Source organism: Mobula hypostoma, chromosome 8, assembly GCF_963921235.1.
Source record: "Mobula hypostoma chromosome 8, sMobHyp1.1, whole genome shotgun sequence".
NCBI classification, from domain to species: domain Eukaryota; kingdom Metazoa; phylum Chordata; class Chondrichthyes; order Myliobatiformes; family Myliobatidae; genus Mobula; species Mobula hypostoma.
Window position 1 is genome coordinate 144,816,191 of NC_086104.1, and position 22,935 is coordinate 144,839,125.

Consider the following 22,935-nt stretch of genomic DNA (forward strand, 5'->3'; position numbering starts at 1 on the left):
CCAAATGGCCTATTCTGTTCCTATATCTTACGGCCTCATAATAAAAACAAGCAGTAGTATAAATTATGTGAAACATGCAGCAATAAAAGATGAAAAGGTGATCAGTCGATCAATAACCAGGGCATTCAGACAAGCCACACGTGAGTTGGGTGATTCTAGGGCATTAAGAAACCTAACAGCCCAGGGAAAGAAGCTGTTACCCAGCCTGACAAGTTCTGGTTATATCTATACTGAAAAAATGTTTGTGTAAATCCAGTTTTTCTTACTGTCATTGTTTTCAACAAGGAAGCAAATGCCGAAGTTATAGAAGTGGAGATGCTGAGATAACAAGTAGGTTAAAATGTGAATAAAGAGGAGGTGCTGGAAATAATTAAGGTAGGAAAGTCATGCAAGAGTGGAAGGGACGCTTTCTCCGTCAGTGAGGAAATAAGGGTTGAAACTATGGAGTTTGTTCCTTCCTCAATGTTGAGGCGGTGTCAGGGGGCTGGCATATGTCACACCATTGTTCAAGGAAGGATGTAGACATAAATCCAGCAATCGCAGGCCAGTCAGTTTAACTCTGTCAGTGAGGAAGCTGCTGGAAGCAATAATTAGGAACAACACAACTCGTTTGTACATCTTTGATTAACAGATGCACACTATGTCCCATTAACCATAGTTTTCTTTCAATCGTGGAACAGAGGACAATGCATCTGACGTTCGGTTAATGGAATTCCGGAAGTCATTTAGCAAAGTACCATGTAATAAACGTGTCAGCAGATTTAGAGCCAATGGGACAAACAGGGAGGTGATGCAATGGATACAAGACTGACTTGGAAGCATGCAACAGTACGACTGATTGTTCTTCAGGCTGGGGGAAGTCATACAACAGTGTAGTGCAAAAAAAGTGTGGTGAAAGGGGGCACTGCACTTTCTCTTGAAAGAAATGAGTGGATTTGACTCGGTATGCCAAAAATCATTCAATAATTGGTAAATGTCACAAAGTTGGAAGTGAGATAACAGCAAACAGGATCTAAAGTGACTGATACAAACATGGGAGATTAAATTTAATTCATAGAAATGTGGAATAACTTTTTTTTTTATGAAGACTTGTTAAAGGAAAAATGTAAAGCATATAATGCTGGAGAAGGTGCAAGAACCATGGATTAGATGGGCCAAAGGGCCTGTTTCTGTTCTGAATTTTTCTGTGACTATTCTATACGAGAAATTGATGCTTTCCTTAGAATGTATAAAACTGAGAGGAGATATGATAGAGGTATACAAAATTATGAAGGGTACAGATAGGATAAATGCTAGCAGGCTTTTTCCACTGTGGTTGGGTTGCACTACAAATAGAGGTCATGGGTTAAGGGTGAAAGGTGAAAAGTTTCAGGTAAGGAGTTTGTATGTTCTCCTCGTAACTGTGTGGGTTTCCTCCCACAGTCAAAGACGGACCGTTTGATAGGTTAATTGGTTATTGTAAATTGCCCCATGATTAGGCTAGGGTTATTAAATCAGGAAATTGCTTGGTGCCGCAGCTCAAAAGGCCAGAAGGACATATTCTGTGCTGTATCTCAATAAATGATCACAGTTGGCCTCTCTGTTAAACTGCCCCAGCAGGAACCAGGGAATGGAACAGCAGAAGCGGTCAGTTGGCCCATTGCTCCTGTCTGTTCTTTTCGAAACATGATCCAAGCCACCATCCTCTGACCAGCAGGGAGAAGCTTGTGGTTACTGGCCCATGTTATGTTGTTCCCTTTCAGAGAATATCAGCCATCGTCAGCTTGAAATCAGTTGTTACCTTGGGACTCCTATTCAACGCAGCTGCTTTGCTAAACCGGTTCTTATCTCCATCGACACAAGTGCAACTTGATTTGATGCCCAGTTTGTTCTTACCTCTGTGCATCCTTTCACAGAGGCTGACCAATGCTGTGAAAGAACAAAAGGAAAAGGGGAGTCAGTTCGAGAATTTCCCACTTTCTCCCCTACCCCCTTGAGATCTGTTCCATTGCAAGGGGTAAACCTCTCTCTCACTCATTTTCCCCCTTTTATTACCATGGGACTCTACAGGGAGTTAACCTGGCAAGGGAGGTATGGGTAAGGCAAGCAAAGGGGTTTCCCCTGTATCAACTACATTGCTCAAGAACAAGGGCTTCAGAATCTCTCTAGAGGTGGCAAGTCCAGCCCTCGTGGAGAAGAGTTTTTAAGAAATTTAAAAAAAAACTTCATTCACAAAAAAAAATTTACAAGAATAAATCTTGCAGCGACTTACATTTATAGGCAATGCATTATATAGTGCTCTTTACATTTCTTAAAACCAATTGCACTGTTGCCACTCATGTGAGGCCCCCCCCCTCCACTTGGGTGGTCACTAATAAAAAGTTCCCCAGCCTGGCCTCTTCCTTTCCAGAAGGAAGACCCCTATACTGCGGTCCTTTGCCACTGAGCCCTTACGGTGGCTGCAAATAGCTTTGGTTCGTCCCACAGCACGTACTCTTGTGGCCTGGATTGTGTTAGCTGTCAGCATTCTTCTACCAACATCTCGATGCGCTGGCAGGCCAAAAGGATTCGGGGAAGAGCAAAGGGCATCTTTCACCACCGAGTTGGCGATCTTACTTCAGCATGTGACGTCTGTCTCTGTGAGCGTGACCCGTAGATCAGAGAGTATCTCTGCCACGCAGCTGATTGGGATGAGCCGTGACACAGGCCCGTGGACCTTTCTTCACAAACTCACTCTCGTCTCCAGTACAGTCACCCTGTGGGATGTGAATGTTGGGAGGGGTGCTCTGGGGATGCAGGAAGGATCTGACTGGGAAGGCCCCTCTCACTGCCAGCCAGACCAAGTGCCTGATGGCGCGATCTGGCGATGAGGCATTCTGCCAGATGCTCAGGGAACGACCGCACGGTATCCCTCGAGTCCTTCCCCTGCTGACCAGTCCCTGATGGACTTGTGGTCAAAACTGTTGGTCTGGAAGGACTATCAGAAGGGGTTGACACATGGGCAATATCGCCTCTCCCTCATGACCCCAGCTACGTACCCTGTGCTCACTCCTTTAAGGGAGATGGCGCCCCCTCGAATGGAATCCTTTATGTTAACCAGATTTAGTTTTCCATTCCCTGCTCAAAGTAGTACAGTCCTGCCCAAATAAACACGTAGTTGAAGTACGCAGTAAGGTGGAAAAGGGGAATGATTGAGGATATAATCTGCATTATGCACCCTTTAAGGTAGTAGAATGTACCAGAATGCATTGCTGGATACATCAAATAAAATTGGAATACAAGCCTCATTTGGGGTTCCGAGTTCAAAGGTCAAAGTTCAAAAGTTAAAAGTAGATATCTATCACCATATACAACCTTGTGATTCAATTTCTTGCAAGCATTGTCAATAAATCAAATAACCATAATAGAATCAATGAAAGGCTACACGAACAGGGTGGACAATCAGTGTGCAAAAAACAACAAACTGTGCAAATACAAAAGAGAAAAAAAATTATTATTATTGTCGTCGTCTTACTGATTATCCGCCCTGTTGGTGTGTTTTTTCATTGATTCTATTAAGGTTATTGGATTTATTAAGTGTGCCCAGATATTCTATAAATATTATATTATTATTACAACAAGGGGCAGGAAGCAGTGAGACCATGATGGATTTAGGGACATGGGAGAAAGGTTATAATTTGAAGTTACTTTACCAGCAGAAACATGGATCAGTGACAAAGGATGATGGATGACTGGGAGTCTGTGCTAATTTGGATACAGGCGGTAGAGTTTGAGACAGATCTACACACCGCCTTTGGAAGTACTGCACATTCAGTTGCTTGAGTTCTTCTGCTCTTAATGACACAAATTTCCCACCAAATAGAGCCAGGCTCCAAATGGAAATTTGGATGATCCTCGATGTACAATTGCTGAGAGTGATAAGATTCTTCATGGTTGCATTTAGTCAAGGCCGCCCACGTTCCACAATGAGAGTGGAGAGGATTCCTTGGACTGTGAGGAGGCTCGGATTATGAAGGGGATAGAGTTTGAGTGAAGGTGTAAATGGTGCAATAACCCTCCATCTCTCTCAACATCCACATGGTGATCATCTCCCTCTTCCCCTCTCAATTACTGTGCCTCATACCTTTGACCCAAATTAGTCTACTGAAGCCATGGAGCTTGGGGATTATGGATCCCCCTTTTCCACCACGCAATCCAAGACAATGGCTTCACTGAATTTTCTTAAGAACAGGCTCTAGTCAGAATTGCCCAGTCTGGAAGGACTGACACAAAATGGCAGCTCTGACACAACAAATCAAGATGGCTTCAAGGGATGAGGATCAACTCCCAAAATTAACTGAACAAAGCAGCTGTGGAAAAGCTCTTACCAGAGTTAGGAACCAACTGCGTTGGCTGCAGGCTCTTCACGTCATGATTGTGTCCCTTAGCACATTTCAGCCATGCTGTGAGGTCTTCACCCCTCTCTGAAAGGAAACATTAATTACATCAGAAGTCTGGCAAATGTTGTGGACATCCTGTCACAGCTCAAACAACAGAACAACATTTATCTACTGACATAAGAAATCATCACTCCATTTCCTTGAAGACCCCACATTTTAAATTTATATTCAGCAAGACGGCAAGTTTAAGGTGCTCCTTCCACCTCAAAGACATATTACCCCATACAGCCTTATCTTTTTGTCTGATGCCTCTACAGTGCCCAACTCTAATTAGATTTCAGTCCAAACAAAAGCATTCCTCTATACGATAAACTGTATGATCCCGATCATAATCTTGATATACGATTTTTATCATAATGGTACAGTAAAGGTTCAGTTACAGTGAAGCAAGCATGTTTTTCCACTGCAGGCAATCCTTTCTCTAAAGCTGCTGGTGATAAACAGATTTTTCCTGTTTCCTTTTCAATCTTTGCAAGGCTAAGCTGCAACATTCAAACGGCTCCAACAAAAATGAAGGATTTTTTTTTTGACTTGGATCTATAAAGCTTAGAAACTGGCTTAGGGACTGAAAGGAAAGTGGTGAGGAGAATCCAAGGCACTGGCTATAATGTGCACCAGCACAGGACTAAACAGCTTGCTGATTGACTAGTAGATTTGGTTCTGATCTGCTGGTAAGAGGAGCCTATTCTGCTGTGCTCCCACATTCATCAGCTGGCTTCTGCCAGGGATTTCAAAGTATATTTATTATCAAAGCATGTATACATTGTACAACCCTTGAAATTTGCCATCTTACAGGCAGCCACAAAACAAAGAAACCTGAAAGAACCCGTAACAAAAAACAAACACCCAATGTGCAGAGAGAAAAAAAAAATCAAAAACAAATCATGGAAACAATTAAAGCAAATAAATAGCATTCTGAACAGGAGTCCACAAAGGGAATCTGTCCACAGCCCCCTAGTTCAGCACAGAGTGGAGCAGTGAGCTGAACGGTGCCCAACGCTCTGATCTTTTCAAGCTGGCCCAGAGCCTAGATTGTCACCCAAACATTGGGTTCAGTCGCTTTGATACACTCTATGGCCTGGACATGGCCAACTTTTGATTTGGTTGGATGCAATCTTTCTCAATTTGGCCTTTGGATTTGGAGCAGATGTAAGAAATGTAGGAAAATGTGAGGTTGTGCACTCTAGTAGTGAGAAACTTGCAAATGCTTGCATGCCGAGGAATGGGGCTTGCTGGTTCCCGAGAAGTAGTAAACATGAAGGTACAATGAGCATTTAGGAAGACAAACGTTTTTAATGTGGGACAGAAAATTAATGAAACTTTGCTGAGACTGTACAGGCCTTTGGCGAGACCACATTTCCGGTGTACTTTGTCCAAAGTGAAGAGTCTACATCCAGGATCAACCATTCAGGACCAAAATGAGGGTAGGCTTCTATATCTGGAAAGACAGAAGCTGGATTTCTTTGCCTCTGAAGGGTGTAGATGGGTTGTTGAGTTTATTGTGGAACACGGAGCGTAATGAATCAGTGACGAGATCCCGTCCTTAGGTCACAGTTGGGTTTCCATAACAACAACCAATCAAATGATTGTTAAGTATATAAAGGCCAAGCATTCGGAGGACACACCGCAAGTGAACAGCTCGCTAATGATGTCTCCTAGTACGGTGACGAAACGTTTGCAAATGGATTGCCAAGATCTGAGAGCAACTCAACACAGCCACCCGAGCTACACATTTGCCGAGTTATTTCCAGGCAAGAAGCTAGACGTCAGGCACACCTTCACAAGGAGAAAAATCTGACTGTTGTTTGGCCTGCTCTTGCATCTAATGCTCATGTTCTTTCCTTCAGCATGGGGGAGGGACGAAGCTGAATGTTACAGACTCAACGGTGACGGCGTTGGATACACAGAACATGAGGGGAGGAAATGAGAGAGCATGAGAAAGGAGCTGGGAAGCGATAAACTGGTTTGATCTTTGAAAGAACTTGCACAAATGACCCCTATTCTACAGTTTACCATTATATGAGTCGAAGCCAACATCAGTTCTCATGGGGGTGAGAGACAAGAATTGTTGCAACGCTGCAGTATTTTACATGGTGTTTATGCAGCATTACATTGAAGGATATTACATTTTAACAATACAGTAAAAATATTTAGCCTCTTGAGAACCTGGTAGTGCTGGAGTAGCAGATTTTCCAGATATCATCCCAAACACATTAAATTTTTTTTTTTAAGAAGTTATGTAACATTGTAATAGATTTTCCAGTGAACTGGGTGATCTTAAACTGAGCAAGGGAAAATAAAACTGGTTTAAAGAAGGTGTGGGAAACAGAGCTCTGGTGAATTAAAAGGGAACCTGGGAACCGGGGTCCTGGTGCATCAGAAGGAAGCACAGAAATTGAGGGTTGGCGAGTTGTGAGGGAGTACAGGAACCAGGAGAGCCGAGGAGTTGATACTCTAATGATGAGCTATAAGGAAGTTCAGCAAACGTTACCTTACGAGTCTGATGCTAAACTGCTGGGATTTCGCGATAGTCAGGTTATTGGAGTTTTACTGTCTCATGTACGCTGCAAAATTCACTTTTACCTAACAGCAGAGCTCTTGCGTGTGGGAATGTGGACATACACACACAGTGGCCACGTTGTAAAAAGTACATCTGCTCGCTAATCCAAATATTATAATCAGCCAATCATGTGGCAGCACTCAATGCATAAAAGCATGCAGACATGGTCAAGGGGTTCAGTTGTTGTTCAGACCAAACGTTATAATGGGGAAGAAATATGATCTAAGTGACTCTGACCGTGCAATGCTTGTTGGTACCAGACGGGATGGTTTGGGTATCTCAGAAACTGCTGATCCCTGGGGATTTTCACACAAAATGTTTTGTGGAGTTTACAGAGAATGGTAAAAAAAAATCCAGCGAGCAGCAGCTCTGTGGGTGAAAATGCCCTGTTAATGAGAGAGGTTGGAGAATGGCCAGACTGATTCATTGGACACATTGTTTAGATCATAGGATATAGGAGCAGAATTAGGCCACCTGGCCCATCAGATCTGCTCCACCGTTTCATCATACCCGACCTATTTCTCTCTCAGCCCCAATCTCCTGCCTTCTTGCCGTATTCCTTCATGCCCTGACCAGTCAACAACGTAACAACCTCTGTCTTAAATGCACCCACTGACTTTGCCTCCACAGCTGCCTGGGACGACAAATTCCACAGACTGCCCACTCTCTGGCAAAAGGAATTCCTCCTCATCTCCGTTCTAAATGGATGATCCTTTATTCTGGTTGTAGACTCCCCCCACCATAAGAAATTTCCTGATTTCATCCAAAACAGCCTTACTCAGTGATTTAGCGAGAACCCTGGATAATTCTAGGGTTAAAAATATCAGCCGAATTCTCTTTCTGTCAGCACTGCTACTACTTATCAGAATTTATAACCTGATGTGCCAACTCCAAACAATTGGAGAACTGTGATTCATCTGTGTGAGGTAGGATTTGAAAATTAGAAAACCTTTTCACTATCTGTTTATGAAATACACCAAGCATTTATTGCCCATCCCTATTGGACCATTAAGTATCGATCACATTACGATGGGTCGCCTAGACCTAGTTCAGGTAAGTGCTGCAGACTTCCTTCCCTGAGAGACGTTAATAATTAACAATAGTAATTCATTCATCCTGTCCTCGGTGCTTTCAGATGGTGCACGATGCTTCCACAACACTATAGATATGAATAGTTCATAAGTTACAGAATTTTCAAAGCAGGTATCCAAGCGTAACCCTGGTCAAGAAGAACCTCGGGAGCTGCATCAGGTGACAAATAGACCACATTGTCGAAGCAGTAGAAAGACGGATAATGAGAACGGCTTGGGCGTTGTATGTATATTTATTTATTGAGATACAATGCTGAACAGGCCCTCAGGCCCTTCGAGCCGTGATACCCAGCAATCCCCCAACGTAATCCTTGCCTAATCACAAGACAATTTACAGTGCCTATTAACCTACCAACTGGTAGGTTTTTGGGGAGGAAACCGGAGCACCCTGAGGAAACCCACACAGTCATGGGGAGAACATACAAACTCCTTACAGGCAGTGGCGGGAATTGAACCTGGGTTACTGGTACTGTGAAGTGTTATGCGAATGACTGTGCTACCGTGCCACCAGCTGTGCATCTCAGGCAAAGTCCAGAATTCTTTGATACGGAACGCAAGGCAGAAAATATAAAGATGTGGTACCAATTCTGTTTATCAGCAGAATCCTATGTCTGGCCAAACTCTATCCTTTCCCAAGTTCCCTTGCGATTACCCTTTTACGCTTTCAGTCTAACGAATTGAATTGATTTGACTTTATTACTTACATCCTTCATATACATGAGTAAAAATCTTTACGTTACATCTGTCTAAATGTGCAATTATAGTAATTTATAATAAATACTATGTACAACAGGACAGTCAATAAAACATAGAAACACAGTTGTGTCAGCATGAGTTAAGTAGTCTGATGGCCTGGTGGAAGAAGCTGTCCCAGAGCCTGTTGGTCCTGGTTTTTATGCTGCCGTACTGTTTCCTGGATGGTAGCAGCTGGAACAGTTTGTGGTTGGGGTGATTCAGGTCACCAATGATTCTTTGGGCCCTTCTTATGCACCTGTCTTTGTAAATGTCCTGAATCATGGAAAGTTCACATCTACAGATGCGCTGGGCTGTCCGCACCACTCTCTGCAGTCCTGCGATTGAGGGAAGTACAGTTCCCATACCAGGCAGTGACGCAGCTAGTCAGGATGCTCTCAGTCGTGCCCCTGTAGAAAGTTCTTAGAATTTGGGGGCCCATACCATACTGTTGACATGGTATGGTACCACACATTTGAGCCACTCCCATACCGCCCTAGTCCACATCATTTGCTCACACCCGGGTCTTACAAATAATACGAAAAACAGTTGTTTGGTGTGTCACTAAACACAACTTTGAAAATTAATGCAACACACATCAAAGTTGCTGGTGAACGCAGCAGGTCAGGCAGCATCTCTAGGAAGAGGTACAGTCGACGTTTCAGGCCGGGACCTGACGAAGGGTCCCGGCCTGAAACGTCGACTGTACCTCTTCCTAGAGATGCTGCCTGACCTGCTGCATTCACCAGCAACTTTGATGTGTGTTGTTTGAATTTCCAGCATCTGCAAAATTCCTCGTGTTTGCGTTTGAAAATTAATGCTTTCCATAACACCCAACCGAAACACCTGCTTCTCCATAGCACCTTACACACCTTAGGGTGCCCCAAGCACTTTGTAGTCAATGAACTACGTTTGAATATCATTACTGTTATAATGTTTGGGACTTTCAACAACTAAGAGCAACTTGGTAATAACACTGGACAACAAAGATTTTGCTTCCTGAATACTTTTTGGTGTATCTTATGGATTTTGAGCTCCTGAACAAGAACATCACTATGAAATTTCCCTATCTTGCAGTTTTTTAAAAAAATTACCTATATTTATTTCAATTCGTAATTCAAGTCAGAATAATTGATGTCAAGATTAAGGAAGGCATTTTTGTTGGTCAACAGATCTAATAGATCAATTTGTAGAACTTCTAGTGGGACCGGAGAAAATTGCATGGAAGGCATTCAAGGTTGTTATTGAAAATTTTCTTGGTAAATTCAGAGCACCAAATTATATTCAGCTGGTATCAAAATGCCTCAAGCATACAAAACCATGAAGTGCAACATGTCCCTAAAAATTGATTTTCTGCATTCCCATTTAGACTTCTTCCCTGCATATCTTGGCATTGTCAGTGACGAGCATGGTGAAAGGTTTCACCGGGACATTAGTCAAAGAGAAACTGCCTCAGGGCAACTGGAATCCATCAAAGCTGGCTGATTATTGTTGAACACTTACACGAGACGCCTCAGACACTGAGTACAAACAAAAATCAACAAAATATTTTTAGCTGAGTCAAACTATTGCAAGAATCAGCACCGTTACGCAATTAAGCGCATTATATTCAATAAAGGTTAATTACTTGTCTCTCAAAATTCTTACGTGATACAAGTGGTCTGAAATTATATTTGTGTTCAGCTTCAAGTAGTGTATCATAAGCAAAATAACTTTCTGAGGAAGTAACACTTTTGAAAAAAAATGATTGTCCAGTGTAATAAGACAATTCTTTGCTTAGTGATGCTTGTTGATATACAAGTATCATCCAGGGAACTACAGAATTCACAAGATCACAAGACAAAGGAGCAGAAGTAGGCTATTCGGCCCATCGAGTCTGCTCCGCAGCTCCCCCATGAGCTAAACTATTCACCCATCTAGTTCCAATTTCCGGCTTTTTCCCCATATCTCTTGATACCTTGACTAACTTATTACTAAGAATTACTTACTCTTGTTAAAAAAAAGTGACGAGGGACCATGTATGTTTACGGGATCAGCTGGGGCCTTGGGTTGATGCCTCTTCCGAAAGCTGGCAATTACAACCATACAGCCAGAGAGAAGGAAGTGTCAGAATTGAATCCCACCACCTCCTAACAAAGATGCCTGCATCTTCACAAGCCATAGCTGAACTGCCAGTGAAGGTGTTCACGTGCACGTTTCTATTACTCACAATACCCCTGCTATACACACACACACGTGCAGAGTTACCTTTCTCATTCCTCATGCATTTTTTCTGCTTCAGGTTGTAACACTCCATGCAGACGAAAAAGCCGCACCTCGGGCAGACCCAGTGAAGGTTAAACACCACAGAGTGGCAGCTGTCACACCTTTCTTCCTTCTCTCCATTTGGTGCCTTGCAAGCAATGGCCCCTATTGATTGAAAAGAAGATAGGAAATACCGACGTCACTGCTGGCAATGTTTCAATTGGTAAATGCACTGATTGAGTCGCATCGATCAGATGACTTCTAACATTATCTATGGCACTGCACGAGGTTTAGTTAACCACAATAACTTGGAGGGGAAATCATGCGTTCTGGTTGCAAAATCCAGACATGGATTGCTCTACAAAGGACCAGCTCTGATTCAAAGGACAGTCTACAACTGCTGATCAGTCAGTCCTGGGGAAAAGAAAAGAAGGGCAGCCACTGGTTAGGGTGTCTCTACCAACATGGTGGTTAGATAGCTAGCTAGCCGCTACTCTCAGAGTCTCCACACGTGCACACAGATTGTGTGATGCACAGGAGGCTATCATTGGGAGTCAAAGCCACGAGAAAAGAGAGACAGAATTCTAGGAGGAAGATGTGGCAGAGGAACGACGCAAGCCACTGTCTCTTGTGCAAGTATGCCACACGTTGTTGGCACATTCCTTATGGAAACGTGGCTCCTGCAAAGAGGGGAGATTTGGCATGTAGCCACGTCTGCAGTTGGTTACAAGATCCTGATTTATGACTGCTGTTGACCATGGGATGCTTACCATCATAGCTTTTGCCAACCCGCTCGAGCAGTCCCCGCTCAGACAGCATGAGGCCACAAAAAAGGTCGCCCACGTGCCCCAAGATGTAGGCTGAAGTGTCAGAGTCCAGACTACTCTCTGCAGCACTGGTAAATGACTCCAGTGGGGTTTCCTCATTGATCTGGTCTTCTGTGGAGAAGCCTTCGACCTTCAGACCTCCATTTCGACCAACAGAGAGCCTTACAACAGAAAAAGAGAGTGAAAGTATACAAGATTAACTTCTTGGCTGTACAGAGGGAAGCTCATCTCGAGGTGATTGACTTTTCCAATGACACACCCCATCTGTTCTGTCCCCAGTGGTTACCTTGAACCTTGCACACCAGTCAGAGACAATTTAATCAGATAATGACACATCCGAGATCAACACAAATTCCTCTACTTACTAAGCAAAGCAACAGTAAAAACCACAGGCTTAAATAAAAGTATGATGGAGGTAGAAGGAGCAGTTGCTCACACCAATGCATTCTTATAAAAATTATTTTCCTAATTTAAGCATTACTGAGAAAAAAAAGTGACATTATTCCAATAGGCCTTGGCATTATCCCATTTTCCATTGCTGATATTGGCCTTGGTCACTGGTGGCATCCTCTGCCCAGATCCCACACCCAATGGTTTAGGAACTGCTTCTTTCCCTCTGCTATCAGATTTCTCAATGGTCCATGAACCCATGGGCATTACCTCACTATTCCTCTTTTACACTATGTATTTTTATTGTAGCAGAGTTATTTGTTTTACTTATACTGCACTGCTGGCACAAAACAACAGATTTCACAACTTACAGTATGCCAGTGACAATAAATCTGTTCTGATTCATAAACTGCTTTCAACGCGTGCACAATTCTTCCAACGTTCTATTCCCCCAACCCAAGTCCTCCAGCGTCCCCGTGCCATTCACCAAAAGTGAGATACCTGCGGAGATGCATGAACCTGCAAGAGTAGGACAACGGAGGTGATTCTTGTCCCTTTCTACTGCGACTTGGCCAGCAATCTCGGCAGCGAGGGATGTTTGTGAAGAGCTCAGTGCACGGGACATCCTGGAGAAATGATTCTCCTGAACCCTTGAGAAGTGCTGGCTTCGGGGGCTCTTTGGGGCCTGATAAGTCCAATCGGTCTGCGGGAAACCCAAGAGGAGGCAATTATATAAACAGCAACAATTCTACATCTTCTGAAATTAATGACTTAAAACAAAATGGACGCCGTTTCCCCACACACTTCATCGGTAGAAATGCCCCCAACTTCTGTCACACAGCACATTTTTGGGTGAAGGTTACGGCAAATAAACGAGGCATTTTCCCGCACTATGATCGACAGTGTTGTTTCGGAAATGGTTCAGCAGGGTGATCTATCACCAGATGTAACTCATTCATGAAGAAAAGGATCTCTTGGATAGGGTTAAATCATCAGCATAAAGTAGAGACAAAATGCTCTTGGCAACCTCAGATCAACACTATAGGATTACCCTGGGTGCTCCACCACTTAATAATTCAAAGCACTCCTGCAAATGAAGCCTACTGAGGAAAAAGAAATCTCTGGAGTATTTTAGAACTACACAAAGAATGTAATAATGTTTACTTCTGAAATTCTGTGCAACAGACTTCAGCAGAAATAGCTCCAGGAGGATGATGGCACCTAAACAGCGATTTCTTTGCTTGAATCTTCGGAAACAGCTCTATTTCTATCTTCGATATCTCTTTTTTTCCCCTTTCAAGGCTCTTTTGAAGACCTTGGCCGGGAGATACACGCTGACTTCGGTTCTTTGCTGAAATGGGACCCACTTTCAGGGCCTCGCGACGGGCCGCTTTTCGATATGCCGAGGACGTGGCCTGGAAGACTAGCGCGCCTTCAGGGCGCCGGATTTTCGTGGCTCTGGAGGCGGGCAGATTCCAGGCCGTTGCTGCCGCTTGATGCGTCGTGGGAGTACACGGAAGATCGGAAGCTGCTGGCTGTGTGCCCAGAGACCCGGATTCTTTGAGCACAGAGCTCGGAAAAAGTGACGCAACAGACTTTTAACACCATAAATCAGCGAGTTGTTTTGTTATGTCTCCCCTCTCACTGTGAAATGGGGACACCTCTTTTTCCCTTTTTAGGGAGAGGGAGCCAGTGGTATGTCGAATTATAGGGTGAATTAGTCTTTGGGATACTGTGTCTTTACTGATGTTCTGTTGCATGCTTGAGTGCTAGGTGGGGGGTGCCAATGCCTTTTGTTGGTGGGGGAGGGGCTGTTGCTTTACTGCTGCTTATACATGGGAGGGGGAGGCTGCCGGGGGCTTTGGGGTTCTAATATTTAATTGTCATTCATTCTTTGGGGCACTCCTCGGTTTTTGTGGATGTTTGCAAAGAAAAAGAATTTCAAGATATACATTGTATACATTCCTCTGACAGTAAATGTATCTATTGAAACATTTGGAGTTTGCTACACATTGCAGGACAAATTTGCTTCCCTCAGAGCTTCCATTTACTTGTTAGTTAAAGTGTAGACTGGGTCTATGAATGCTGGCTAGCCTCTGAGATAAAGTCCCTACCAGGTTACTGAACCCTGAACTAGGATGGGAATAAGCAAGCAGAGTTCATGTTTTATATCCTTGCTTGATCTTCTGCTGGGAAGTGACCATTCTAACGACAGCCGCTGACTGTTGGAAAAGAAATCAAGGCCTAATGTGGAAACCTTGCATCAAAATCATTACGACAGTGCGTTTCACAGCACTGAGGTTACTGTGCTAGTCGCCCTCGACTCAGTGCCTATGCTGCAGGGGTGCGTTGAGTAACACACAAAATTTCTTCCAAAAACACTTGCAAATTTCTACAGCTGCATCAAGGAGAACATTCTAACTGACTTCATCGCTTGGTATGGAGGGAGCTACTGCACAAGATCGAGGAAAGCTGCAGAGAGTTGTAAACTCAGTCAGCTCCATCGTGATAATATTGTATCATTTCTTAATGCATGCATTACTAAATGACAATAAAAGAGGACTGCATGTCTTCATAATCTAACCTCAGTAGTATCCAGGACACCTTCACGGAGCAGTGCCTCAAAAAGGTGGCAGCGTCCAGCATTAAGGACCCTCATCACCCAGGACATGCCCTCTTCTCATTGCTACCATCAGGAAAAGAGGTACAGGAGCCTAAAGGCTCACACTCAATGATTCAGGTAAAGCTCCTTTCCCCTCTACAATCTGATTTCGGAATGGACGTTGAACCCATGAACACTACCTAACTACTTATTTTTAAATTTCCTATTTCTTTGCACTACTTAATTAATTTAACTATTTAATCAATATACTTGCTGCAATTCAGTTTTCTTCTTCTCTCTATTTTTGTGTATTGCATTGTAATGCTGCCGCAGAATTAACACATTTCACAAAGTACGCCGGAGATATTAAACCCAATTCCGACTCTGACACACAAAATGCAGGAGAAACTCAGCAAGTCAGGCAGCATCTAAGGAGCGGAATGAATAGTCAACGTTTCAGACTGAGACCCTTCATCAGGTCTCAGCCCGAAACACCGAGTATTTATTCCTCTTCGTAGGTGCAGCCTGACCTACTGAGCTCCTTCAGTATTGTGTGTGTGTGTTGCTCAGATTTTTCTCTGTGTTGACAGTGAGTAATGCTTTACAGCAGCAGCTGTAAGATTGGGGTTCTTTTTCTGCCGCTGTCTGTAAGGAGTCTAGGCGTTCACCCCGTAACCGCATGGGTTTCCCCCATGTGCTCCAGTTTCCTCCCACAGTCCAAAGGTGTATGCTTAGGGTCAGTGAGCTGTGGGCATGCTCTGTTGGTGCCATAGGCATGGTGGCACTTGTGAACTGCCCAGCGCAACCCTTGCGGATTTGATTTGAAGCAAGTGGCACATTTGACTGTATGCTTTGATGTACGTGTGACAAATAAAGCTAATCGCTTTCTTTACAAGTTGGAAAACGCTGCTCACTGAGGTAATCACGAATGTGGGGAGACTGGGAAGTCGTTACATTGGAGGCCAGGTCTTTGGGTGTATTTAAAGTGGAGGGTGATGAGAGGTTCTTGATCAGAAATGACATCAAAGGTTATGGGGAGGAGGCAGGAGAATGGGGTTGAGGAGGGATAATAAGTCAGCCATGATTGAAGGGCAGAACAGACTTGATGGGCTGAATGGCCTAATTCTCCTCCTACATCTTACGGTCTAAATGTGGGAACGCTGGTAACTGAGGGTCATTATAAATTTGGGAACACCAGTCAACAATACCATTACTAGTATGAGAATGCTTGTTACTGAAGTCATTACAAATTTAAGGACACTGGCCCCCTGGGTCATTACAAATGTGGGAACACTGGCCATGAGGTCATCCTCAAACTGTACCTCCACGGTTTCAAACTCTACAACCACTTAGAATCTAATTCTGTCAACCCCTCTCGCAATCTACCCCATCTGGCTCTTGAGGTCAAGTCATTGTGTATAATTAAAAGGGAGCTCGATAGGTTCCTGACTAGTCAGGAGGTCAAAGTTTGCAGGAGAATGGGGTTGAGAGGGATAATAATCAGCCATGATGGACAGCCTAATTCTGCTACTATGTTTTATGGTCTTATGGTCTAAGCGGAATGTCATCTTTCTACGTCATTTTCTGTATTGAGAAGGGAAGCCAACTTACCATTCTGCCTGTTGCTACTTTCGTTTTCTGCTTTTCTGGTTCCTTTCTGGTCCTCCTCTTCCTTTGCCTTGCTGCTATTTTTCACCATGTTCTCCCCCAGTTTTTGGCCGGACTTGTGCTGGTTGTTGAGCTTGGCTTCTCGCCTTGCCCTGAGCCAATGTCTACTTTCCGCTGGGTCACTGCGCTCGTTCTCACTGCCTCCCTTGGCTGGCGTCCCCCTCTCACGTTCTTCCGGCTGTTTCAGGTCACTAAGCAGGGCTGCCGGCTCCGACCCTTGCCTTTTTGAAACAGTCTGCCCTGAATCCACCCCATTAGTATCGCCAGTGTGCTGGGCCCTCGTGGTGTCTTGCTCAGAATGTCGCGTAAGCCAAGCCTTCTTCAGCTTTGTGTGGCAATTGTGCAGGTTGGACTGCAGAGAGAGACTCGCGCTGAAAGCATCTTGCACAGATGCCGGCTTCACTGGCGAGACGTTGGTCGAGGGCACTTTAGGTGAATTTGCGTCCCTTTTCACATCAATAGTCTGAACAGAAGTCGGGCTTTCACTGGTGGGTTTCATGGGACAAGGGGTAGCTGCCCTGGCTGCCTTGTACTTTTTGGGTGTGTAGTAATCCGGGGCATTGGTTACCTCCAAAGTTCGTTTGCTATTTACTGCACCCTTTGAGGGAGACAAATTGTAACTATATTCAGCCAAACCCTGACTGCTTGGCAGGGGGGTTGGTGACTTGGAACAATGTTCTTGATTTGAAGGATTGCACTCAGCATTTGTCTCCAGGTGTCTATTGTCAGTATAAGCAATCGTGGGGTATGTGCCTTGGCTTACCTTCCCACCCAGGTCCATCTGTGGGACAAATGTAATTTGCTTTGTGGTAGCTGAAAGGCAGGGTGTAGAAGGCAGTTGATTATGAACACCAAAAATGTGATTTGCTTTCTCAGACTCCAGTCTTCCGTGTTTGGAATTCCCATTGGAATCTTTGTTTGCCATATCCTTTGGAATTTTAGTTACATCTGGTGACTTAGACATTGGCATTATCAAGGGGAATGGACCGGGTTGGTGTACCTCCATAGTTGTAGCAAGGGGCAGAGGTAAAGCTAAGACTTTAGGCACATCACTTTTCTGTGCAAAGTGTCCATGACTCAAGTCTCGAAAGTTATTTTTGTTGCCTGATGAACTGCCTGGAAACAAGGTAAGTGGTTCTTGATACTGTACGTACTGATCTTTCACCTTTGGCCCAGCTTCCCTTGGTGACCTATGAAAGGGAGGATGCTGCAGACTGGCACCATTAACAGCTGAGTACAAGGAGGTGGCTTCCAATGATAGGCTCCTTTGGTTCTCATCACTGATGAGCTGCTGATGTTGGGTGGTAGGTTCCATTTTCCTGGAAAAATCAGGAGAGCGATTCAACACTGTGAAGCCCGAAGATGGTGCAGACCATTCTTTACTGCTAGGAGCTGGCCCAAGATTGGAAGATACCAGAGGAGGTTCCCCAGATTTGGTCTTTTGCTCTCTCTTCAAGACCAGCGAGAGTGGTTTCCCGTCCGTTGCCTCTGCGATTATATTTGCATTGTCCTTTTTGCCACTGTGTGCTTCAGTGGGGCTGGCACATTCCAGGTCCTGTTTGAAGGCAGCCTCTTTGTACAGCTGTCCCTCTGGAATTAGTTGGATGCCAGCTTTGGAACATGGAGCAGTTTGGACCTCAACTTTCCCCAAACCATATGGAAATGGGTGTAAAAAATCCCCATACATTCTGGTGCCATTGGCATCTCTATAAAGAAAGGAAAGAGGTTCATGGTGAATTCATTTGATCACATCTTCTTTATGGTGTACATGTTATGATAAAACTTATAAAATTCAGTTCAGTCCACTGTTAAAAAGCTGGTGAATGGCAAGGAGCATTAATTAGAGTGCTTGATTAGCTGTTCAGTTGACTTGGCAAACCAATCAATGTCTGAAAAACTTAAGGGTTGGCCATTGCCAAGATTGTTGACTTCATACCCTAAACAGGGAAGTTTGTAGACAGTGTACAGGTTGGCTGAGTTAATGGAACGTTGGTTTCCTGAGCAAAATCATACATACCCTTTGTAAACATAAGTGGAATTCGCTTTCGGACCAGAAGATGCTGCAAGCTCCTTGGTGTTGGACAAGCTGGAATATTGGCCCAGTTCTGCTTGGTCATCAGCACCATTTCTCTGAGATTGATGTCGAGGCCACGGGCTGGGAAAGCCCTGTTCAAAACAGCAGATTAATGTGCATTAGTTTTCCAAAAAAATTTTGCTTTGAGAAAAAAAAAATACGGGCAACATGATGGTCATCATTAACTGAATTGGGAAAGTATCCAGAGTTTCCTTCAAAGCTACGCTTTCCTGCTGGCATGACCCACCTTATTCCAAAAAAAATATCTGCATCAAATATACAGGCCATTCAGCCCTGCTTGCCTGTGCTGATGTGCCATTTATCCCCCCTCCCAATTTTAATATAGTCCAATCAACATTTTTAATCTCTCCTGCTTCCTGTGATTACCCAACTTCCCATTAATTACTACTGTATTACACTCAGCATCCACCATGTCCTCACCACCATCACTTCTACAAGGGGGAGGGGATACTGCATTCCCACTGCTCTGGGAAAGGCATATTTCCCTGAATTTCTAATGGATTGCTTGATTATCCTGGTCTGGTAAAGTCTTTACTTCACCCCTCCCTCTTCTCCCTGTTTCACCTATCACCTTGTTCTCCTTCCTCCCCTCCCCTACCCCCCCACCCCATTCTTGCTCTGAGTTCTCATCTTTTTCCCAGTACTGATGAAGGGTCCCAGCCCGAAACGTCAACTGTTCTCCCTTTTCCATAGATGCTGCCTGGCCTGCTGAGTTCCTCCAGCATTTTGCACGTGTTGCTTGGCAAACTGTGTTGTAACTCTTATCCGCCAGTATGAACACACTCCATCTCTAACTACTTAACCAAGATCTTTCAGCGTTTCAAAGTCCCCAGATGGACAACCACTCAGCTATTGAGGGGCCAGCAGTGGAAAGGGTGAGTGGCTTCAAGTTCTTGAACATCAACACCTCAGGCCCAACATATTGATGCAATCACAAAAGAAGGTACACCAGTAGCTCTACTTCATTAGGAGATTGAGGAGATTCGGTATGACACCAAAGACTCTTAAAACTTTCTGTAGATATACAGTGGACAAGATTCCTCCTAGTTCCATTGTAAGGGGGCTTCAGTGCACATGATTGCAAGAGGCTGCAGAGGGTTGTAGACATAGCCAGTTCCAGCAAGAGCAAAGCCTTCCCCACCATCGAGGACATCTTCAAAGGATGGTGCAGCAAGAAGGAAGCGTCCTTCTAAGAGCCCTCCCCACCCGGGAATGCTTTCTTCTGTTGCCACCATTGGGGAAGTGGTACAGGAGCCTTTAGACCCACGCTCAATGATTCCGAAACAGCTTTTCCCCCTCCACTGCCTGATTTATGAGTGGTCTATGAACTTATGAACACTACCTTATTATTCCTTCATTTTGCACTATTGACTTATTTCTGTAATTTGGAGCAATTCCATGTCTTTGTACACCACCACAAAACAACAGACTCCACGTCCTTCAAGTCAGTGGTAATTAATCTGATTCCCTTTTCAAAAGAGACCCAGGTCATTCACTCTTTCCTGTTGGGTACACGCTCACAGACCTGGTACGCGGTAAGCAGCAACACCGCCGTGGAGGAAGCGAGCGTGCGGGCTTTTCAACAATGCGGTATCGGCACCAAGCTCTCTCTCAGCCTTGCGCAACAACCACACATGCAAACACATCTGTGGATATTTTTAAATCAGGAATTAGACCTTTAACTTTCTAAAATTTGTAACGTATGTTAGAGACCCCAGACTGTGTTGAGATACGTTATATAACTGGGTGGAGACTACAGATTGAACCTGGGGCAATCCAACCTACATCTGACTGGTTGCAAAGGCTCTCACTGCCTTGTTTGAAGACCAGTATGGTGTGTTGTCCCGCGGATGAACAAGACCACAGTTATTTGCCCCTACACTTTGTGGGAACTTCCTTTATACATATTGGCTGCCACATTTGCCTATAATACAAGAATAACAATTTATAAAGTGTGTACTCTTTCTTTAATATTGAGGAGATAAGTGGGAATAACATTAGTCTATTTGCCTGGAAAGTACAATTACACTTCTCTTCCGAATTCTGTCACCAAGAAACAATCAAGTCCCTTGACAATTCTCTATACGTGCTCTTTGATGGTATCCTCGCTCCTTATTTTGGATATAAAATTTATCTCAATCTGAAACTTTCCTCCAAGAGGACCACAACCTTGTCATGGGGGTTGGTGGGGTTTGTGTGCCTCAGTGACCTGGGAGCTATGCTGGCTGGAGTCAGGGTTTTTAGGCTTTGCCTTTTGGTGGGGTGACCCATGCCAAACAGGTCAAAGGGTAGAGGCCAGAGTAAGAGTGGTCCACTGGACCTCCAGGTCCGGGGGTTGGGGGGGGGGGGTGTCAGTCAGCTCAGGGTTGACTGGTAAAACAAAATTGTTATGGAAAGAGCAATGAAGAATTCTTCTACAACTGAGTGTGATGGTATTCCTGAGTCTCCACCAGAACTAAGAGGCAGTTACTGACATGACAAATGAAGCCCTGAACACCAGCAGAGATAGAGTTCCTTTATTATTGCCCTAAATCCCAGCACAGTGTAGTGGCAGTAAGTGAAACTTTATTTCACCTAATCCAAACAATTTATGGTTAAAAATTTTGCTTAATAGTCTTAGTGTGCGAGTATTGGTACCAACCATATTAAAGGAGGGCTCTCCGTTCGCATAGCCCTGATGTGCAGCCGATAACCTTGACCCTGAGTGGACGTCGATGTTCACATTTTGCCACATTGCGGGATAGAGGCCGAGATGCCCATAGGCTGCAGTTAGTTGGGCCTGGCTGGAGGCTTGGAGATGCTTTGGATGGTAACAACTGTAAGCGGAGGCAAGAGGTCCAATACTGCTGCCGTATGTTGAGTCCAGGTGAGGACTGAGAGCCAGCAGTGATGACAGAGATGACTGATGGCCGACAGGTAAGCTGCCACTGAGGAAGTGCGGGAAATGAGCATGTAACGGTGAGTAAGTGCTTGATCCTGCATCTGTGGTCACGTAAGAAACAAGTTGAGGTCCTGCAATTTCAGTGCACGCAGGTGCAGAGTAGAATGGATGCCAGGTGGCATCCAGAACCCCAGATCCATTGTACAAAGGAGATGGATCGCTCTTGTTCAAAACCAAAGTCTTCTTTGATCCATCCGCATTGCTGGCTTTGGGTGAAGGGTGCCGAAAGCCAAACTTATGACCGTTGTCACAAGTTGAAACTTTAGAAAGTGCATCTGCAGCATTCCCCTCCTTATGTGCAGGCAAATCATGGCAATCTGAACGATTCACCATGCCCAATGATTCCTTTGATTTGAACTTTGAACTGTGAGATGCCTGATAGTCGAATGAAGATTGCAATGGGCCTTTTAGAATGTCCATTTTATGGCCATCTTTCCCAATAAATAGTTTATTAGTGTCTCTCCAGTTCCCACTGCTTGGCTTACTGACGGAGTTGGCAGGGAATAGCAACGGTGCCCTTCCCAAATCCTCCAGATGATCGCAGCAAGTTGCATTTTTACGGAGGGCCACTTTGTCATTGTCCGTCAGAGAACCCTGAGCCAATACCTTTTCGTAAGTGGTGCAACTCGATTTCAGTTCTCCTTTTCCATTATGGTAATGCTTGATTGGATTGTCCTGGGCACCCAGATTTGCTCCATATTGTTGCTCCCGGTGAGAAGTTTTAGACTGACTACTGCCATCACGTACTACTCGTCCCAGCTCCTCTGTTCCTCTGAGATCTTTATGACCTGGTAATAGTGCGTCCTTTCTGCCCTGTTGTTCTGCGCCCTGTGGAAATCGCAAGTGACCATTTTCCAGCCTTGCACTGGAGTGATGGGTCGTCCTCGGTAGCTTTGGTAAATTGATATCATTTTCCTCTCCGTGATACAGCTTTCTTTTGTGGTTTTTTGTCTCTGCTCCTTCAGAGTGCTGGTTCCCTGGTAAACAGAAGGAGAAATATTAATGCAAAGTAATATTTTTTAAATGGGACAAATTCATGCCTTGCATTCGTGATAGGCAGGTAGATCAATTGGAACACTCAGACTGAAAAGGTAGGATTCTCCCACCCTGATCATTCTATTTTCTCCCCCTTCCTATTGGGCAGAAGCTAGAAAAACTTGAAAGCACGTCCCACCAGGCTCCAGGGTGGCTTCTTTTCTGCTGTTATCAGACTGTTAAACAGACCTCTTACTGATAAAGAAGAACTCTTGATCTGTCAATCTACCTCAGTGTGGTCCTTGCACTTGTCTGCCAACACTACACTTTTTGTGCAAGTGTAACACTTTCTTAAAACATTTATTTATATACAGCATGGAATAGGCCTACTG

The 22,935-nt window shown here is 44.3% G+C and overlaps 1 protein-coding gene across 1 annotated transcript in view; it reads right to left on the reverse strand.

The window, feature by feature from the left end:
• The window catches only part of LOC134351028 (probable JmjC domain-containing histone demethylation protein 2C), an 84,930-nt gene that overhangs the window by 27,041 nt on the left and 34,954 nt on the right, over nt 1-22,935 (reverse strand). The window contains exons 5-12 of the mRNA XM_063057010.1: nt 21,269-22,545; nt 18,550-18,698; nt 16,476-18,238; nt 12,764-12,965; nt 11,816-12,033; nt 11,049-11,210; nt 4,347-4,442; nt 1,781-1,908 (exon numbers count right to left, since the gene is read on the reverse strand). Of these exons, the coding sequence (XP_062913080.1) occupies nt 1,781-1,908; nt 4,347-4,442; nt 11,049-11,210; nt 11,816-12,033; nt 12,764-12,965; nt 16,476-18,238; nt 18,550-18,698; nt 21,269-22,545 (3,995 nt within the window). The remainder of the gene's footprint in view (nt 1-1,780; nt 1,909-4,346; nt 4,443-11,048; nt 11,211-11,815; nt 12,034-12,763; nt 12,966-16,475; nt 18,239-18,549; nt 18,699-21,268; nt 22,546-22,935) is intronic.